Consider the following 21,985-nt stretch of genomic DNA (forward strand, 5'->3'; position numbering starts at 1 on the left):
GACAACAATTGCGACATAAGGCCAGAGAGAGACACCCCCATCTACAAACGAGCATCCACAGGCACTCAACACCATCACCCACATAACATCCACGCACCTCACACAACACACCACTTAATATCACCCCACACATCACAACACACACCACCTCACACATCACCCACACCACCCCATGGCACTGCAAGGACACTCCAGGTTCTCTGAGGAGGAGCTCAGGGTCATGGTGGAGGAAATCATCCGGGTAGAGCCACAGCTATTCGGATCACAGGTGCAGCACACCTCCATAGCTAGGAAGATGGAGCTATGGCAAAGAATCGTGGACAGGGTCAGCGCAGTGGGACAACACCCAAGAACTAGGGATGACATCAGGAAGAGGTGGAACGACCTACGGGGGAAGGTGCGTTCCGTGGTCTCAAGACACCATATTGCGTACAGATGACTGGCGACGGACCCCCACCTCCTCCCCCACAACTAACAACATGGGAGGAGCAGGTCTTGACTATTCTGCTCACTGAGGGCCTCGCAGAAGTAGCTGGAGGAATGGACTCTGGTAAGTCAAATCTTTACTACTATATCCCCCACCTTACCTGCATGCCATCACATACCCCCACACTCTCCCTCACCCCCATCACTCCTACTCCTCACACATGTCCCAATATCACAACCCACCCATCCCAAACCCAAGCCATGCATGCATCACCAAAGCATGGACACCCATCACCAAAGCATGGCCACTGCACATACCCATACACCCCCCTAAACCATAAGCACAAGGTCCCACACAAGAATGCAAGCACTGGGGTACACGGTCACCTACCCATAGCACACCATGGCACACACAGATGCAATAATCATGCTTTTAACCCCCTGCAGGACCCCTACCCAACATCACCGGACAGGAGGGTCCAGACATGTCCACTCCACCCACAGAAGAGGCCCACAGTGATGACAGCAGCTCTGTCCAAATGGATCTAGATGACCAGCCTGGCCCATCTGGGACCTCAGGACAGTCGGTTCCCCTCACACTGGCACAAGCCACTACAGGGCTTCCCCCCTCTGGAAACACCAGCACAGCACCCACCCAGCGGGGCCATACCTCTGTCCCCAAGACACGTCAATCAGCAGTGTGTCCACCACTACTGGGAACCCAGGATAACCCACCACCCCAACAACAACAGGGACCTGGGGGCAGTGGCAGTGGGCACACGGTTCAGGGGACAGAGGCACAGGAACACAGGAGAACTGGGAGGGCTGCTGTGCGACATTGGGAGGACAGGCCCAGGGAACCCACTCTCCACGAGGCCCTCTCCAACATCATGGGAGCCTACCACCATTCCCAGGAGACGATGGCAATGGTACTTGCCAAGTTTCAGGAGACCCAGCGGCTGCAGGAGGAACAGTATTTGGGCTTCAGGGAGGAACTCAAATCCATCAATTCCACCCTGGGCACCATTGTAGGGATGCTGAAGGAACTCGTCAACACCAGGAGGGACACTGTGGCACAACAAGGGGCCCCTGACACTAGCCTGGACGATGAACTGCCCACCACCTCCGCCGGCGCTAGTGGACAGGAGGCACCGCCACAGGACCACCACACCAGCACCCCACCCCCTGCAGACGGATAACCACCCTGTAAACGGTCCCTGAGATCCAGGACAAAGACAGAGAACGATGCCAAGACCCCCACCAAGAAATGAGACCACCCTGATTGTCATCCATTTGTCCCACCTTGTCACCCTGTCCATACTTAAACTGCCCCAGCTCCACTTCCTATGTCCCTTTGGACAATGCACCTGTGAGACTAATAGACTGGACTCTGCCATGGACATTCTGCACCATCATCCCTCACCATTTTACAACCCCCTCCAATATTGAGCACTTAAATAAACACCCTTACAGCACAAAACAATCTGGAGTCTGTCTGTGATTTTGAAATAGTGTATTAGCAATTACAGCGCCAAAATGCTCTTTCAAATGTAATGTCAACATACCTATGTCACACAGCTCTAGTCCATGAGGAAACAAAGCAGATGTCACACAGTGGGATCCACATCTGTGAAATCGTAAGGGAAAGTGACAACTCAGTGACCATACACTGGGTGAAAATGACAGACAGTAGAGAGGTAGTAGATTTAAAGTAGATGTAGCAGGCAGGGTTGTCTTCTTACCTGTGTCTCACTGGAAGTATTGAAGGATCACTGTGTTCCTGTTGTCGATGTCCTCTTCTTCTGCTTCCTCGTCTTCACTGTCCACAGGCTCTACAGCTGCCACAACACCTCCATCTGGACCATCCTCCTGCAGAAAAGGCACCTGTCGTCGCAAAGCCAAGTTGTGAAGCATACAGCAGGCCACGATGATCTGGCATACCTTCTTTGGTGAGTAGAACGGGGAACCACCTGTCATATGGAGCCACCGGAACCTGGCCTTCAGGAGGCCGAAGGTCCGCTCTATAATCCTCCTAGTTCGCCCATGGGCCTCATTGTAGTGTTCCTCTGCCCTTGTCCTGGGATTCCTCACTGGGGTTAGTAGCCATGATAGGTTGGGGTAACCAGAGTCACCTGCAAATGTCGAGGGACAACTGTTAGACGCACACTAACTCATAGGGACATCCACAGACCCAGACAACTATTCCCACTGATTTGGGTCCATGTGCTCACCTAATAGCCAAACCCGGTGCCTCTGTAGGTGCCCCATCACATAAGGGATGCTGCTATTCCACAGGATGTAAGCGTCATGCACTGAGCCAGGAAATCTTGCATTAACATGGGAGAGGTACTGGTCTGCCAAACATACCATCTGCACATTCATGGAATGGTAACTCTTCCAGTTTCTGTACACCTGTTCACTCCTGCTGGGGGGGACCAAGGCCACATGTTTCCCATCAATGGCACCTATGATGTTGGGGATATGTCCCAGGGCATAGAAATCACCTTTCACTGTAGGTAAATCCTCCACCTGAGGGAAAACGATGTAGCTCCGCATGTGTTTCAGCAGGGCAGACAACACTCTGGACAACAAGTTGTAAAACATAGGCTGGGACATCCCTGATGCTATGGCCACTGTTGTTTGAAAAGACCCACTTGCTAGGAAATGGAGTACTGACAGCACTTGAGGGGGATTCCTGTGAGATGTCGGATAGCTGACATCAGGTCTAGCTCCAACTGGGCACATAGTTCCTGGATTGTGGCACGATCAAGCCTGTAGGTGATGATCACATGTCTTTTCTCCATTGTTGCCATCTCCTCAAATAGCCCAGCGGACGGTGCCTATGGAGGAGAACAGCGAGCAGAGAGTCATCCAACTCTGAGGTACGTAAACACAGCTTACTCTGAAAATATTCATAAATCGAATTTTGGCTGTAATAGTGTTGCGGCAAGGCCTAGGTATGTGTGACGCAGTCAAAAATAAAACCATGTGGGCCCCTGAAATGGTGGCTGCCTGACCTGTAAGGTGGGACAAGGGGATATGAGGTAACTGCGCTGGTGTTGTACACCGTCGCGGTAGGCGGTCGAAGACCGCAGTGCAATTCTGCATTAGTTAACATTGGACCCTATGGGTCCCAGGAGCCAATGACGATGTACGCTGGCAGTGACGGTGCGCACCGCGGCGGACGTGACCACCATTTTCTCTCTGTTCAATCACTCAATACCTGATCTTCGACAGGAGAGGACCTACACTGCAAGTGCTGCTATGACCTCAGTCTGGAAGAGACAATGGCTCGTGTGTCTGGGGAAAGGGCCCCTGTCTTCAGCACGGAGGAGTTGGAGAAACCCGTTGATGGGGTCATCCCCCAGTACACGCTACTCTACTGTCCTCCAGACAAACAGGTAAGTACACTGTGAGCATGCTGTATGGGCAATGCCTGTGTGGAGTGGGGTGGATGAAAGATAGAGGGGGGGAGTGAGAATGAAGCATGCATGAAACAACGGTGAGTGCATGTACGTCATGGCAAGGGTAGGGATGCGGGCCAATGACTGTGACGGTGCAGTTGGTAATTACTACTCTTCTTCCCCTGTACAATTCCTGTAGGTCAGCGCCCACCAGAAGAAGGACATCTGGCGTGCCATCGCCAAGGAAGTCCAGACCCTGGGGGTCTACCACAGACAGAGCACCCACTGCCGGAAAAGATGGGAGGACATTCGCCGCTGGAGCAAGAAGACGGCGGAGGCCCAGCTGAGGATGGCCTCCCATTGTATGAGGGGTGCCTGTTGCACCATGACCCCCCTGATGTTCAGGATCCTGGCGGTGGTGCACCCGGAGTTGGATGGGCGCTTGAGGGCATCAGAGCAGCCGCAAGGGGGTGAGTACACTCTCATTCTGCTGATTCAGCACGCATTGTAGGTGTCTGGGTGGGGGAGGTGGGCTGTGGGTTTCCTTAGGCCAGGGCGAGTTTGGTAGTGAAGTTCCCTTCTTCAGCCAGGCCCTGTGGCACCCCACCCCACCTGTGTACAGTGCCAACTACACCTAGTCAGGCTCCTGTGACATCCATGTGTGCAGAAATCGGCCAGAGCCTTGTAAGCCATGTCCCAGGGATTGAATAGTGGACCCCAAGTGCGTGGCGTAGTGCAGGGGGCTTCTGTGTCTGTCGTGTCGCCAACTGTAGCGGTATTGCATGCACTGAACATGTCTTTCTTCTGTCTTCCCCCTCCCCCCCTTTTTGTGGTCGCCCTGTTCTAGTGTGCATTAGCATCATCAGGCGGAGGAGCAGTGGCACCGGAGCAGGAGGGAGCTGCATCCCACATGGCCCTGGAGGGTGAGACTACGGACTCCGAATTCACCAGTGGGACGGAGGGCGAGGGGAGCTCCACGGCAGGAACATGAGCTGATACCAACGAGACGGACTCCTCCTCTGATGGGATCTCCCTTGCGGTGGCGGCCCCATCTGTGTCCCCCGCATCTACAGGTACAGCCGCCACCCCCCTACCGGCACCGCCCTCCCAGCAGCCCCTCAGCTTTTGCCCGTGCCCGCTCACCCAGGAGAGTGGGCATCACCTTTGCCCCAGGCACCTCAGGCCCTGCCCCAGTCACCCCTGCTGCCCTCAGTGCGGAGGCCATTGACCTCCTCAGGTCCCCCACTGTTGGGCAGTCTACTATTTTGAATGCCATCCAGGGTGTAGATAGGCAGTTGCAACAAACCAATGCATACCTGGAGGGCAATCACTCTGGTCAGGCAGCCCTTCAGCGAGCTTTTCAGACTCTGGCCTCAGCACTGATGGCAGCCATTGTCCCTGTCTCTAGCCTCCCCCTTCCAACTTCCTCCACCCAGACCCACACCCCTGTACCTCAGCCTATCCTAAGCACACCATCAGACCAGCATGCACACACCTCAACACACAAGGGAAGCTCTGGCAAACATAAGCACCACACATCCCACAGGCACTCACACAAGAATCACACACATGCAGACACACCAACATCCACTGCCTCTACTGTGTCCTCCTCCTCCTCTCCCTCCTCCCTCCCTGTCTCGTCTCCACTCACACCTGCATGCACTACATCCTCAGCCACTACCTCCATCACCAGCACACACACCACCGCACCCCGCTCACGTGCAGTCACCACCCCCACTACCATTCACACATCCCCTGTGTCCTCTCCCAGTGTGTCTGTGAGGCCACCTCCCAAGGTACACAAATGCAGCCACACACCCACCCAACAGCCATCCACCTCACAACAGCCTCCAGCCCATGCACCTTCACCCAAAGTCACAAAACGTACATCTCCTACAACCACTACCTCTTCCTCCACTCCCAAACCCCCTCCATCTACCTGTCCCAATGTTTCTAAGAAACTTTTCCTGTCCAACCTTGACCTCTTTCCCTCACCTCCCCCACCCCTTCAGTCTCCTAGGGCCGACTCTCCAGGTCCCAACCTAGCACCTCAGCCACAACATCGGCGGGACCAGTGGTGCCAGTAGTCACCAGATTATGGAGTGCGCCAGTCAGCAGGGCAGCCAGTGGGGCAAGGAGCCACAGCACGGACAGTCCCCCACCTGTCAAGCATCAAAAGTTGGCTAGTGCCCGGCGGGAGAGGGGAAAGAAATCAGCCACCAAAGCCGCTCCCAGGGGTGCAGTTGGGAGTGTGGAGACAGCTGCGACACCATCCAAGGTGGGGAAGGGGCACAGTAAAACCAGCAAGTCTGGGAAAATCAGCACGGTGGACAAGACAGCCAGCAGCCCAGCTGCCACAGACAGGACCGCCAGCAGCAGCCCTGCTACCCAGGAGGCGACCGCCAGCAGCCACACTGCCCAGGAGAAGACCGCCAGCAGCAGCCCCGCTGCCCAGGAGGCGACCGCCAGCAGCCCGCTGCCACAGACAGGACCGCCAGCAGCAGCCCGCTGCCCAGGACAAGACCGCCACCAGCTGAACCGCTGCCAAGGACACCGCCACCACAAGCACCGTTGCCAAGGACACCGCCGCCACCAGCACCGCTGAACAAGACAAGACCGCCACAAGCACCGCTGCCAAGGACACCGCTGCCACCAGCAACGCTGAACAGGACAAGACCGCCACAAGCACCGCTGCCAAGGACACCGCTGCCACAAGCACCGCTGCTAAGGACACCGCCGCCACCAGCACCGCTGAACAGGACAAGACCGCCACAAGCACCGCTGCCAAGGACACCGCCGCCACAAGCACCGCTTAACAGGACACCGCCACTACCAGCACCGCATGCCAATGAGCCCCAAAAGCTCTGACGCTACTGAGGCTGCCACGAGCAGGATGAAGCAGTCTGGGCACCAAGCCCCCTCCAGAACCAGTGGAGAAGAGCATCCACTACCTCAGTCCTTGGCAGGATGAAGCACTCTGGGCACAAAGCCCCCTCCAGAACCAGTGGAGAAGACCATCCACTACCTCAGTCCTTGGCAGGATGAAGCACTCTGGGCACAATGCCCCCTCCAGAACCAGTGGAGAATGTTATCCACTTGAGAGACTGTGGCTTTGTACTCCCCAGGATTGAACAGTGGGCAAACCACCCACTGTAGAGACTTGTGAGACTGTGGGTTTGCACTCCCCAGGATTGAACAGTGGGCAAACCACCCACTGTAGAGACTTGTGAGACTGTGGCTTTGCACTCCCCAGGATTGAACAATGGGCAAACCACACACTGTAGAAACTTGTGAGACTGTGGCTTTGCACTTCCCAGGATTGAACAGAGGGCATGGAGCCCCCTCGTGGATCTGGCGTCGTGCACTCAACCGGCTGAGGTGGCCCCCTTTCTCTTCCCCCTGAGGTGCCTGTTTTATTTCCAACTGATGCCCCTGCCTTTTGGGCCCAGTGATCCACGGACTATGATGGTGGAATCCCTTGGACTTGGGTTCTTGGTGTATATAATTGTATATAGTATAAATGTATATATTTGTAAATATTTTTGATGTAGGTAATTGAATAAATCACAATTAATCGACTCATTTCCTTTTGTCCTTGCATTCTTCCAGGGGGGGTTGGGGGGTGTAACTGTTATGTATCATGCTGTATTAGCGTGTGTGTTGTAGTGGGTGGGGGTGTTGCGTGTTGCGTGTGTGTGTCACTGTTTTTTCCCTCTCCCCTCCCCTGTGTCATAGGTGCAGTACTCACCGTTGTCTTCGCCGCTGGCGTTCGTGCTCCTGGTAGAGGAGCAGGAAGATAAAGGCTGGCAGAATCTGGAGCTCTGGTTCCATGGCATACTGATTCCTCGTGGGGTGTGTAGAAGTGAGCGTTTTCCCTTAGAAGTCCTGTTTCCGCCGTGTTTTTGTTCGCTGTGAATCCGCCCCGGAAAAGGTGGCGGATTGGTGAGTTGTAATAGTGTGGGCGGTACATTGTCCTCTGACTGTCTGTTGGCGGTTACCGCTGCGGTGTTTGTTTGTACCGCCGTGGCAGTCGGAGTGTTAAAGTGGCTGTCTATGTTGGCGGTTTCCGCCACGGTCGTAATTCAATTTTTTTTACAGCCAGCCTGTTTTTACCGCCGCTTTAACACCGACCGCCAGGGTTGTAAGGACCCCCTTAGTGTCTGTCAGATATCCACTAACCTCAAGTCCCTCATCCATTGGAAAAAGTCTCTGATCTGGCCCACTCATTGTACTGAGTGGTGTATAGTTATGTCCATTATTATGTTTAAGTCCCCGCCAATCAAGATTTCAGCCTGCCATTCCAGCCTGTTAGCAGTTTTCAACTGTCAATTCGACTTGGCAAAATAACCACCTTGCCAAGTCTAAGACTCCTACTTATTATATATGTTACCCCACGGTAGGCCCTAGACAGCCCTTAAGGCATGGTGCATTGTGAATAAAAAGTTGGACATGTACTTTTAAGTCTTACATGTTCTGGTAGTGAAAAAACACCCAAATGAGTTTCTCACTACTGTGAGGCCTACCCCTCCCATTGGATAACATTGGGCTACCTTATTACATTTAATAAGTGCTAATGTTTGATTGGGGCAGGTAAGAAAAGCATAGTTGGTGTTTGAGAAATTGTAATTTAAACTCTTCTTTAATGGTAAAGTCATATTTAAGTCACAATTCTGAAAATGGCACTTTAAAAAGTTGGCATTTTCCTGTCTATTTGGTGGCTGCAGCCTGTTCCAGGGTCACATGACTAGGTGTGAGTGGCACTTCGCCTTTGTATAGTTCTCCCACACAGCCACACAATAGAGAGGTTAGGTGGACCACCTGGATGGACCACCTTTGGTCAGGTGGGGGCATAGCTATACACAGCCCCACTTGCAAGTCAATAGGATGTGCCCTGCTTTCACACAAAGAAGTTCATACTCATCCTTTGTGCCTGTAGCCAGGCTGGAGACAGGACAGGAAGGCAAGAAATTCCAAGCATTTTTTAAAGGGGAACTTCTAGAAACTTCTACTTCAAAGGATGCACCAGGTATGGAAATGGGACCCTCTGACCCACTCTTCAGATCACTTCTGGACCTGTGGAAGACTCAGAAGACCTGCTGTGCTATAAGAAGGATTGACCAGCCAGCTACTTTACTGCTCTGCTGATCTGCTACCTGAGGAAGAAGGATTGGCTCTGCACCTTGGACCAAGGACCACCAGAGTGACTCCAGTGTCTAGTTGGCTAGCCTCCTGATCAGAGCCTCAGGAACAGAAAAAGGCTCCAACTATCATAAACCTGCACATGGACTCTGCTTGTTGTGAGTCCTAACCCCCTAAGTAGTGTCTTCCCCACTTCTGAACACTTGGAAGTGAGAATAAAGGTACTCTGCCAGCCAAGCTGTGCTCCCCATCAGAAACAAATCACCCTGATGCAGCACTTGCAGCTCCTCATCAGAATTGATGCAACGTGACGCAACTCAACACAAACCTCTCCTTGCAGCCCTCACATCTCCTCATTACAATTGACACAGCAAAGTGCATCTGGGTGCAGAACACCTCATCATTTCTCAGAACTGCCACTACCCAGCGCAGCACCCCACATCAAAGACAGAAGGTTCAATTCTCAGTGGGCCTAACTTGGTAACCCTATCTGGCCTGCACTCCATCGCAGTCAGCCTAAACTTGTGACTTTGTCCCAATTCGGCATGGCCACATAACCACAGTTGAAGCACTATTTTTAACTTAAACCTTTAAAATGTCATATCTCTGGTTCTTTTAAATGGATTTTTTTGGGTTTGGTGTCAAATAATGTATTACATTCTTCTCTAGTCTCCTAAATTGTTGTGGGACTTTTCTTGTGCTGTCTTTTACACTTTATTACTGTTTTTGTGCTGCATAAATACTTTACACATTGCCTCTAAGTTAGCAAGATTGCTTTTGTGCCAAGCTACCAAACGTTTAAGCACAGGTTAATTCACTGACTTTTTGTGGTTCACCCTGATGAGGATTTTGGCTGTTGCTTGAGTAGGGTTTCACTCGCACTCAACCAACAGTAAAAAATTCTCACAATCTCCATAACCAGATGGGTAGCTATCAGAGCCTATAAAACATGTGTAACTTTGAGGATATCTTTCCTGTGCGAATTCTGAGCCTGTATTAAAATCTGTGGAGGCATTGCTTTACTGATCAAGGCTTCATGTTCCCAATTGTCACGTGGATGATTGTATTTTCCCAAAACAGCGAAGCTGAAATGCATAGGTCTACCTTATGCAAAACATATAATTTATTGCTGTGCCATCTTCACATTTACAGGAATTTCCAATGACATGTTAACCTATTAATATTGTATGTAAGTTATATTTCAAAAGAACAAGCCTGGCCAAAAAGCAGTGGCGTGCTAAACATGGTCAGAGACAAAAATACAGTCAAAGAGTGATTTGGGGGTGGTGAAAGTGGACTGTTACTGAGTAACACATATGTAACCTTTGCTAATGCACCGAAGATGAATAAGGGAGTTACAGGAATGACACAGCACCATAACACTGTGACATTCAATTATTGAGTTGCGATACCACCATTACTTTTTAAATCAGCCTTTTCGTGCATTTCAACCACACTTTGGCCCAGATTATGAGTAGAGCAGAGCGGAATTACCAGATGAAACACTACTTAGCTCAATTATGAGTGGTTCATTTTCTGGGTTGGTGGGAAACTGGACTTGATTTTACCTGTCAGAATAACTGGCTGACAACATCACCTTGGGAGGGGACTGCAATTAAGTCTGCCCAACCCCATTCTAAGGGAGAGTATGTAATTCTTCCCCTTGCCAGGTTATCTCCTCCCCTCTCTTCAGGCACCCTCCCCTCTCCCAGCCCTCCTAACCCAGTGATCCCCAATGCCCCTACACACATATTTACCATCATTTGGCAACTGGTGGAAAATCTGTGCACTTAACCCCATTGAAATAAGAATTCCTGTAGAATTCCACCCAGTACATCAGGTCTATATATTCTAATTGTAATAGATATAGTTAGGTGCCGGAATTGTTAATTCCAGGTACCCAGTATCTCTGTACCTGGCTACACCACCTGATTTGTAATTACACACTGTATACTGTTGGAACTTTGTTAGAAGGGAATTCCAGTTTAGTTAAAAGGGCTTTTACAAACTGCTTAGTTAATAGTGTTTGACAATCAATAGCTTTTCTTCTGTCTAAATTAGCATTTCCAAAACTGTGAGTTGGGACCAACTAGTGGGTCGTACGCCAGTTTTTGGTGGGTCTCAAAAATCCTAGCCTGTAAGCATTATTCAAGATGATTAGCCCTGTGTGTTCAGCAAGTCAAAGGTGCTTAACAGTGTCCCTATGTCTTGTTTTAAACTAAACCCTTGCAAGAATTCCAGATCAAGACTCCGGGTGACCCTCCCAGTATTTTTTGCTGCCGTTTTTTACTTCACAAAGCTATTTCAACAGTGAATGTGCTCACTACCCCTGAGACTATACAACCATACCACTGGTGTATGACCTTCACACACAAACTGAAAAATATAGATCTCATAAATTCCCTCAGATGGTATGCTCTTTCAAAAGTCATATTGGAGAACAGCTAAAAAATGAATTCAGTTTTTTTGTGGCAAAAAGTTTCTCCTTAGTGGTTTTAGTCAATCTGCTAGTCTGCAAAGTTAACCAAAATAGTATGAGGGCTTTCAGTATTGGATATGCGAAGGCAATCTATGTGCTGCATGGTAGTCATATCCCGCAAAAATTCAGGGAGGGTGTAGGACCTCATCAATGATTCCACATAAGCAATTGGACCCACACTGTCGTCCTTTCCTTACGGTACCCCAAGGATTCTGAGGTTTCACCATCTTGAGTGGTTCTTCAATTGTTCCTGTGTTTCAGAAAGAAGCTTAATCCCTTTCTCAAACTGCATCAACTGAGATGAAGCAGCCTCTATTTTATCCTTGCATTCTGAGATTTGTTGTTCTAGCTTATCGCAGAGATTTGCAAATTGTGCCAACTGACTTTTTATTCCCCCAACCACTGTTTGATCTCATTGTCAAAATCTGCCAGCTAACACTGACACTTAATTTCACCCAGCACTTCTATGAACAAGAGCATCAGGAGCTGGAGCCATCCATTTGCAGACACCTTTCTAGGGGATGAGGAGGGATTTACTCACCAGGTTATATACTGACCATACTTTGGGTTTCCAAATTTATTACCTGTTGGCTTGTTGTTAGGTTTTGTAGGGCTAGGGTTTTTTCCTGCCAAATATGCTGAGCTTCAGCCTCAGTTTTGTGCCGCAGGTAGAACATGAAAGTCAACCTCCCTCCTTTCACTTCTGGGACTCACACACAGGCGAGAAGGAGTACCTCTAAAGGAGGTGTTAGCAAATATTGTACCTTATGCAATCAGACCTGGTTCCCTATCCACACGGGCCTCAGGACTTGAAGCATGTCGGGATACATTAATACCCAAGAAATTGCCTGGTGGTAATTTTTTGGATGGCTGCAGAACATGAGATGCCTACTTCAGTGACACCCATGGGTCCTCCAATTCTCTCTCACCCACCCACCCAGGATTCCCAGTAAACACAGTTGCCATTTCTTTAGTCGTTTCAACCACCTGTTGTATAATCTCCCCAGGGTCTTTGTTTACTGCTGTTTGATCCAGGAGTAAGTATCCTGTTCTTTACCCGGTGTCCGCAGCATCTAAGGTGGCTGCAATAGCTGTGGGTAAGCCCTGAATATGTTAAGGCATACGTACTAGTGGAAGCAGGTACTCCAGATTCACTGGACAGTGTAGAGCCCTCCCACTAAATAAAAAACGTGATGCTTGCCACACTTTAGTGGTTAAGCTTTATTCCCCTTTGGAGGCATGCTCACAATTGAGCATCTCAGCGATGAAATAGCTGGAGGTTTCATTTGCTAGCCTCCTAGCTATGACAGACAGGGCCCCAGCAGAAATCACACATAGTGCAGATACATTTCAGCCCAACTTTCAAAAATCGCAGTTTCCAGCTAGAGACCAGAAAAAAATTAAGGCATAATAACAGTTCATCCAGCTGCTATCAAACTGCCACCATCATAGACAATAGAAAAATTAAGGGAATCCAATTGTATTATCTGCTGTACATGAAGCACCAACATATCACAGCACATCCACCCCAACATTCAACACCTGCAGCCTAACACTGTTCCGAGTGCATTGCTCAGCCCCCCATTCTTATACCACTGCATCTTCGCATGGGCTTGCCGACTTCTCCATTCTTTCACAAGGCGGGGTCTAGCAGCTCCACTGCCACCTTCAATTCTAATGTGGCTTCACACAGTGTGGAGCTCAGGGGCAAATTATACTCTATGAGACACCGTCTGTTGACTGAGAAAGGGGCGAAGCCCTGCTGAAAGTGGAATTCTTGTGACAATACTTAGGCAGCATAGCGGTTGTGTCCTCCCGGAAAATCCTCTTCTCTGAGAGGAAAACATAGATGTGGCCTAATGGCTAAAGCTGCCAACTTTGGACTTGTGGAATCAGGTTGTAGTCCCTACATTGGCTAAACATCCTTTGAATCTGGCCAAATCAATTACCTCCTGTGCTTAAAGTAAAATGAATCTGGAATTGTGTAATACAGTCTGGTGCTCATGTAAGGAGCCTAGTGCCAATGAGCCTTCTTTACATTACATAAAACTGCAAAGAAATATACATACAGGGTCCAAAGTGCACCACTGGGCCTTGTTTTCTTAACTTCAAAACTGATATGGGCCTTACCCCCACACCATGCTGCAGAAATAGTTTTTCCTATTTGCTAAAATCAGTGGTATCAACACCAACATGTTCAGAAGCCTTGTGATTTTAGTACATGAATGCCAAAGGCCAGCACCCCAGTATGAAAGTGCTCCTGCCCCAGACTCCAGTGCAGTTGAACATCTAACACTTTTATGGGCAGATTCATATTTTGAAAACAGTCTGATGTTGAAGGGCGTAGCCAAGGTCGTGATGTTTACACGCAATTGCTGTTTTTACATTAAAAAAAATCACCACCGCCTCATGTCCATTAAAGCTAGGTGGGTTACAAAACTTTGTTGTTCTTAAAATTGGGTTGTGGTTCTAAAACGTTTTGGAAGCACTGACCTGGTTGTTTAACTGATGTGAGATTTTTAAGAATGTACTAGAGCAGAACTTTGAGATGGATCCTATGTGCACAGTTTAATTAAATGTGTCCCTAAGCATATACTGAAGACTGTGACATATATTGAAGTGTGTAGTGCTTAGCTAGAATGCCACATGAAAACCAATGTTAAGTCCATCAATTAATAATTTTGTTACAGCAAAATGACTCAATAAATTATAAAAGTAACAGTATACAAAGTGCTCTTTAAAATACTTAAATATGATAAAAATGTGAAACCATGGGCTACTACACCTGGTTAAGTCTAAGTGTCTCAGACTCCGAAGTCTGCTGAAAGTGGATTGGTAAATGGCAAAAATAGCATTGAAACTGAAGTCCAGAATTTTCAGACTGGATGGAAGACTTTCAGGAATCTCATTTAGTCCTAAATCACAGCAGGTGTAGCTTTCATCTCCAATAACCTAAGAAAGGAAATACATGTATTAAAAATGTACTGAACTCGTTTATCATAACCTCAGACACATGCTCGTAAAACAAAAACAAAGCAAATCTGAGATCAAACTTGGCTTCGTTTGCATTTGGTTTTCAAAGAACTGTACTAATTCTACTGGTCTACAGAGATTTCACTTGCCACATTGCACACATTCTACCCATAGTGTGCAATGTATTGGGCATGTGGGGTTTATTCTGTGGGCGTGTCCTACTTTATATTTGTTTTGATAATTTATTTTATAAGGAGACACGTAAGGGTAACCAACCATCAACCCTCATGAGGTCAAATGAACCTTTGGACTCAGATAGGTGTGAGTGTTTGGCTCTGAACAAAACAAAGTCAGCAATAAACAAAACCAAACAATACCATCATTAATCAACATCAGAGTCAGTAATTTAAACACGCCATGACCTATTTGGCCATGAATCACCACACCAGTTTAATAAAGTTCAAACATTTATTGTCCTTTAGATTAACAATGCTAAAATCACTTAAACCAAGCTCAAAACCAAATTATAAAGATACATGAATAACACAGAGTGACTAAACCTTCTAAAGAATCTCAGCTTCGATAGAATATGAATCATTAGGCACTCAAGAATCACCATACAGATTAACAGCAATATCAGATGCACAGTTGAGATTAAATACATTGTGTTAACACAGATGTATTATTCACAGTCAGCTATTTTGTGCAGCCAATTCAGAATGTGTCATTCCAACTATTACCCTAATTAGATTGAGCATGTTGGACTTCATGCAAAAAGAAAAAGAAGACAAAAACTCACTTGGAAAACATCTATCTATGGCGCGATCAAAATTAGCAGTTGGGTTTCTAGAAGAGAAAAACATGAAAACCTGCTAAAAAGACAAATGTGCAATTTGTTTTATACCTCTCCTTAATGGGTTCAGCAGGCAGCAAAGTCTTCTTCAGTGGAGCATCTTCTGGTCATCTTCAGTGTACAGTGAAATATCTGGGAACAGTTCAGTAATATTTGGCCTTCATGCATCTGAACTGTCAGTGGCACATAGCATAGTATTTCACTAGCAAAAATAAAAGCACATCTGAACTCAGCCAAGAACACGGAAGAACTGCTCTCTAAAAAGCAGGGAAGAATTCTGCATAAGACTGATCACAGCAAAGGACAAAGCAAAATCTCCTGAAAGTCTGAGCTTACATCACAATATTAAAGTCCCCAAAAAAGTATCTAGATATTCTGCCATTGGTGATACTATAGGGTAGTTTTGGACAGAACCAATTAAAACTAAAGCACATTTCTTGATGTTGCACGTCTTGTGTTCTTTTTTCCCTCATTGGTTCAGCTCCTTTCACTACCAACACCAGTTTCTTTCACAGAAATAAAATGTTTTAAACTACATAAAACTACTGAAAGCCATTGTTTTCTGTGGAACACTCTCTGTCAGGAACTAAACAAATGTTTCAAAAGTTACAGCACAAGAACATTTCCCTTGGACATTAGATCATAACACAGGATGTTTCAGATAGAACAGAAAACTTTCTAAGCAGCACATTTATTTAATTCTGAATTAGCTTAACATATGCCTTTTAAAAAACGCTGTAAAAGGTACAGTGTACAACATTTCATAAAACTCAAACTATTTATTTTCTGAACATGGAATTATTAATTTTTCATTACTCTCAGTTAGTAAAACATAACATACATTTAATGAGACAGTGATTTATTTTCATTTTTGAAATATTTGTGTCAATTATCAGTGTAGGCATCATTTTCACTTCAGCCTTGCACTTTTAAACGCACATTTTTCTTTCAGTTAATCATGCAATTGTATTAGTGATTTTCACACTCTAACAGTCCCTCCTCTGATGACTGTATATGTCATCACAAAACTATATTAATTAATTTATCAATTCATTTATAGTAGCCTAAGACTTAGGGGGTGATTCTAACTTTGGCGGGCGGCGGAGGCCGCCCGCCAAAGTTCCCCCAACATAATACCGCTAAGCGGTCAGAAGACCGCCGCGAGTATTCTGTGTTTCCCGCTGGGCTGGCGGGCGACCGCCAGAAGGCCGCCCGCCAGCCCAGTGGGAAACCCCTTCCCACGAGGAAGCCGGCTCCGAATGGAAACGGCGGAGTGGGAAGGGTGCGACGGGTGCATTAGCACCCGTCGCGATTTTCAGTGTCTGCATGGCAGACACTGAAAATCTTTTAGGGGCCCTCTTACGGGGGCCCCTGCAGTGCCCATGCGATTGGCATGGGCACTGCAGGGGCCCCCAGGGGCCCCACGACACCCCTCACCGCCATCCTGTTCCTGGCGGTCACAACCGCCAGGAACAGGATGGCGGTGAGGGGGTCGGAATCCCCATGGCGGCCCAGCAAGCTGCGCCGCCATGGAGGATTCCTCAGGGCAGCGGAAAACCGGCGGGAGACCGCCGGTTTTCCGTTTCTGACCAGAATGCCCTTGGGAGCACCGCCAGCCTGTTGGCGGTGCTCCCGCGGTCGTTGACCCTGGCGGTCAATGACCGCCAGGGTCAGAATGACCCCCTTAGTCTCTCTAATACATCTATTCTTTCTTGTATTTCTCCAATTTTCAGTTTGTCTTAATTCATAAAATTGTTTTCTTTTCAGTTTCTCAAGTCTCAATTCTTACCCTCTAATCATTTTTCATTTGCTTTTTCTTAATCAGTTTATACAGTTTGTAAAATCCGAAAGTATAATTGACACAAGTAATTACAATCAATAATGGTCTTAGAATTTTTACCACAATCCGTTTACCAAGATTACCCAGCCAATTTCTCACATTTGTCACACTTTTGCCAACATTTTCCCATAACCCTGGCTCTTTCAGATCTTTTAAGTCTGAATTTGAATCTCTCAGGCTCTTAATAAAATTTCTGATTCCTTTACTATTGTCAGGATGTCAAGGAGACCAGATCCTCGGGGCTTGCGCATGTTCCCAACATGTCCACCTCTTGGCAGCTCCAAACTCCACTAATTATATAGCACAGAGTTAAAGAATGGCCAAGTGGGGGAATGGGGTTTGGGTTGGGAACAGTGGGGAAGGAGACCTGTGGAAGCAAAGGTTAAACAACACAATTGCAAGATTAATCACAATGACTGTCAATACGTTTTGTTTTAAAATAAAACACTTATGCTAAAAACATGAATGGCCTAAGACTTCACTATAACTAGCGTCAGGGATCTAGGTACCTGGAAATCAAGAAAAGGTTATGCAAGGTTTTCACATGAACATTCCAGGATTAGCATATTATATTTTGAACAATAAACTCTCTCCAAAATACTGTTTAGAACACTCTCTGCATTGTAGCAAGAATCAAGGAACACATGGTTTCATCTCTACATGAATGAACTGTACAAATACCATGAAATACACTCCTATGTCATTTTCTAATTAAGAATTTTCAAGACTTAAACTTTCAGGGAATGTTATGCTCTTTAATCAAACCACTCATCTAAGTTTCAATGTCAAAAAATGATCGCACACTTCGCCGATCTTTATTTCAAACGTTTAAGCATCAGGAAAGAATTGCGCACTCTGTTGCCGATTCGAACATCTAGATTATTATGCAATGAAATAATCGCGCACAACGCCGATCTATACTTTCAAGATTTAAATGCAGGAAAAAGAATCGCGCACTCCGCCTATTCAGAATTCACAATGTAAATGCCATGAAATGACCGCGCGCACTGCCAATCTGAATGTCACAAAGAAAATGCCTGGAAGGTATCGCGCGCACTGTTGCCGACTCAGAATTCACAATGTAAATGCCATGAAATGATCGCACACACTGCCGATCTGATTGCCAAGCAGTAAATGTCTGAAAAGGAATTGCACACACTGCTGCCTATTCGGAATTCACGATTCAAAGACCATGAAATGATCGCGCACACTGCTGATCTAAAAGCCACTAAATAAATGCCTGGAAAGAATCGCGCACACTGTTGCCGATTCGGAATTTACAAGGTAAATGCCATGAAATGATCACGCACACTGCTGATCTGAATACCACAAAATAAATGCCTGGAAGGAATTGTGCACACTGTTGCCAATTCGGAATTCACAAGGTAAATGCCATGAAATGATTGCGCACACTGCCGATCTGAATACCACAAAATAAATGTCTGGAAGGAATCGCACACTGTTGCCGATTCGGAATTCACAAGATAAATGCCATGAAATTATCACGTACACGCAATTTCAAGATGAGGCCCAAAACTCAAAAGTTACTAGAAAACTGAGTCGGGCCTAACCCGACCTCCGCCTTTCCACCCTGCCTGAAGATCACCAAATAAGTAAGAGCAGGCCTGGAAATGGCAGGTTAGGCCTCCGGGACAGGAGCTCTGGAAAATGCTGCTGCTCTGCACCGGGACCTCTGAATAGTAAGCACGAGGAGCTTGCCTGGCTCCCTTATTTAGAGCCAAGCCCCGCCCATGAGCCACACCCAACCGTGCAGCAAGAAAGACTTCTAGAAAGTCTTAGAATAAAGGACCACACCCTGTAGTCCTGCAAACAAGCCTTGCAAATGAACAATGAATTACAAACAGCATTGTTGACTTTTCAAGGTGAAAGTTCTGCAATGCAAAAGGTTATCATACTGCATAGAAACACAATGCATGAAATATGCATCTTCATTAGGACTGGGTTTTTGCATTTACGTCACCCGTAGAGCGCGCACTGTCCTGATGTTGACACAGGAATGTATGCACAACAATGTTTTGATTTAAGCATCCGGCAGACTCCGCCTTCTTTTGCTAAAATGATGTCTAACACAAGACTGTTCTGAAGAACCATTGAACGGATCACAGTCATTTCAGTATCCATTAAAATTACAGCTCCAGAAAAGTCAGTTAGCATGTTATCTGCAATAGCAGACAACTTTCTAATTTTCAGAGCATTCAGAACAACTCCTAGAGAAGGAATAATTGCTCCAAATATATCCCCAATTATTCCAGATTATGTTTCTCTTTTTGGTCTTGGTCTTTGCAATTCATTTGAATTATGTGTATCATCTGTGTTGTTAATTTGGTAAATTTTCGGGAGCACAACTTCCAAATAGCAAGTCCCATACCATCCCCTTGGGAGACGATACTAAGCATTCTTTCCACAGATGTAATAAACTCCTGGAATAACAGGGTCCTGGCCATTTAGCATTAAGTCCCAAGTATTCTTATAATAAAGAAATACATGTCTGCATTCACTCATTCCAACAAAGTGTCAAATCTAAATCTAACTTCCCTTGGGTTTTAGTTTCACTAAATGCGTAGTAATTTCTAAATGTCCTCTTCACTAACCCTTTCTCTATTTTCTCCTTCCAAGCCTTTCTCCTGTCATCAGTTTGCTCTAAAAAGGACATTTCTACTGGTGGAAGCAAGCATGTAAGATTGTTGAGCTGTGCATAGGCAGTCCCAAATGTTAGTTTAGGCTAAAAAAAAATCTCCCAAAATGTCAATGTTTTTTTCTTTGGCAATGTTATTCAAGTGCCGATTAATTGGAACAAAAGAAAACATTAAGTCTATGTTAGAGTAGAAATACTGAATGTATTCCTGGTTATAAAGCCTTGTTAGTAGGAGACTATAACTAATTCCATATGTTAGTGGCAAGATATGGTATGTTACTCCTTCTTGCACTGATATAGGAATTTGCGTACAAACATGACGCTCTCTCACATTCATTGTCTCAACATATTCATACAACAAGTGATAGAAAACATTAAAATAAAGATCTCCTTGTGAGTGGTCTAAATGTAAGTATTTCTCATCCCTATTAAACTTTTCTACTTTTATAACTTTGAAAGTGTAGTAGTCTCTACAGAACTAATATAACTATTTTCAGGTGTGTGATGAATACTTATGATCACAATCAACAACAAACATACTAGCACACATAAAATTTCCAAAGCAATACACGTACACTTGTGACACCTATTAGTCTTTATTATATTTGTTATCTATCCTGTAAAGAATCAGAAAGTAGAAGAAAAGACAAATATATTTAACTATGCAGCCAAAAATCAAAATCAAAAATAATTTCATTTGCAGTTATTTACAGCTTTCGGACTCTTCTCCAGAACTGTTGACAAAAATTGGTTTAGCAGCTTACCAAAATCGGTTCAGGTTGTCAAAAATCTGTTTCAAAGTCTTTTTCAGTACATCATGGTCTGCTAAACAACAATTTTCATTTGCATTTGTAGCATGTAATGTTCTTCTTGTTCCGCTGGCCCTTTAGTTTCAAATTTTAATTCAAAAACAAATTTAAGTTCCAAAATCTTGATCTGGAAATTCAAGATCAAAACAAAAAGACAAAAATTCTCGTTGACACTCATCTGTTGCACAGTATGTCCATTCAGGACCAGGGTATCTTCGACTTGCAACTCTTTTTCTTTTTAATCTTCGGTTTGCACTTATTTCTTCTTCAGTCAGATCTTCATCTGTGTTTGCTCTTGTTGTTGTGTCTGGCTCTTCATTTATTGTCTGCAGTACAGCAGGAACTTTTTCATTTGTCTGTAATTCAAACCACTTGTCTCCTTTCACAGTTTTCTTTGGCAGCGTCTTCTGCAAAACTGGACTTATAGCTCTTCTTGCTTCGGCAGGATTTTTACTTTGACTTGATGTGCCTGCACCATTCGCCAATTTAGGAGGAGTCAAATCTGTAGGACTTTGATCCAACTCAACTACCTCATCAGCTGCTTCTTCAGGAAACGTAATTCGTTTCAACTGATCTTCCCACTAATCTGCTTCTGGGACAGTTCTCCTCTGACTTAACTGCCCTGCTTCATTTGCTGATGCTTGAGCAACTTCAGGAACCTCTATTTCATCTCTGAGAGGTCTACCTGGATCTTCACCAGTTTGCACTGTATCTGTTTCTGTTTCCACAGTCTATCTTCTTGCTACTTGAGACTGCTCAATGGTTATCGTTACTCTCAACAACACATTTTCATCTTCTAGTGGATAGGGCAATTTCCTTGTGTGGCTGGCATGAATCCAGTTCAGGATCCCAGCGCACTTCACAGCAATCGTGGTCACAAGTACGACTTGATACGGACCCTTCTTCCTAGGTTCCAGACAAGTTTTACTCACATGCTTCTTGACCACCACCCAGTCGCCAGCCGCAGACTGTGACACTGATTCTGGGATGGTTGCACTCCGATGAGAGAAAGAGCGAACCACATAAGCTAGATTCTTGCAGTAATCCAGCACCATATCATTTGTTGTAGTCACAAGAGCATTTGCAGGAACAGCTGGCAGCCTCACTGCTCTACCTATGAGGATTTCATGGAGAGGTAGTCCTGTCTTTCTCTCAGGTTTGTTTCTCATGCTTATCAAAACCAAAGGCAACTCATCTGGCCATTTCAGATTCGTAGATGGACACATCTTTGCAAGTTGTGCTTTCAGTGTACCAATTCATTTGCTCTACCAATCCAGTTGCTTCAGGTCGATAGCTACACTGAAACTTCTGCTCAATGTTTCAGGCTGAACATAGTCCTTTTATCACTTCATCATAAAAGTATTTTCTTTTATCTGATTCTAAAGAGGCTGGAAATCTGAACCTTG

At 46.1% G+C, this 21,985-nt stretch overlaps 1 protein-coding gene across 1 annotated transcript in view; it reads right to left on the reverse strand.

The window, feature by feature from the left end:
* Positions 1 to 21,985, reverse strand: part of CD180 (CD180 molecule) — a 138,043-nt gene that overhangs the window by 14,433 nt on the left and 101,625 nt on the right. The window contains exon 2 of the mRNA XM_069223011.1: positions 14,234 to 14,400. Coding sequence (XP_069079112.1) covers positions 14,234 to 14,400 — 167 coding nt within the window. The remainder of the gene's footprint in view (positions 1 to 14,233; positions 14,401 to 21,985) is intronic.

This window comes from Pleurodeles waltl, chromosome 1_1 (genome assembly GCF_031143425.1).
Source record: "Pleurodeles waltl isolate 20211129_DDA chromosome 1_1, aPleWal1.hap1.20221129, whole genome shotgun sequence".
In the NCBI taxonomy this organism is placed as follows: domain Eukaryota; kingdom Metazoa; phylum Chordata; class Amphibia; order Caudata; family Salamandridae; genus Pleurodeles; species Pleurodeles waltl.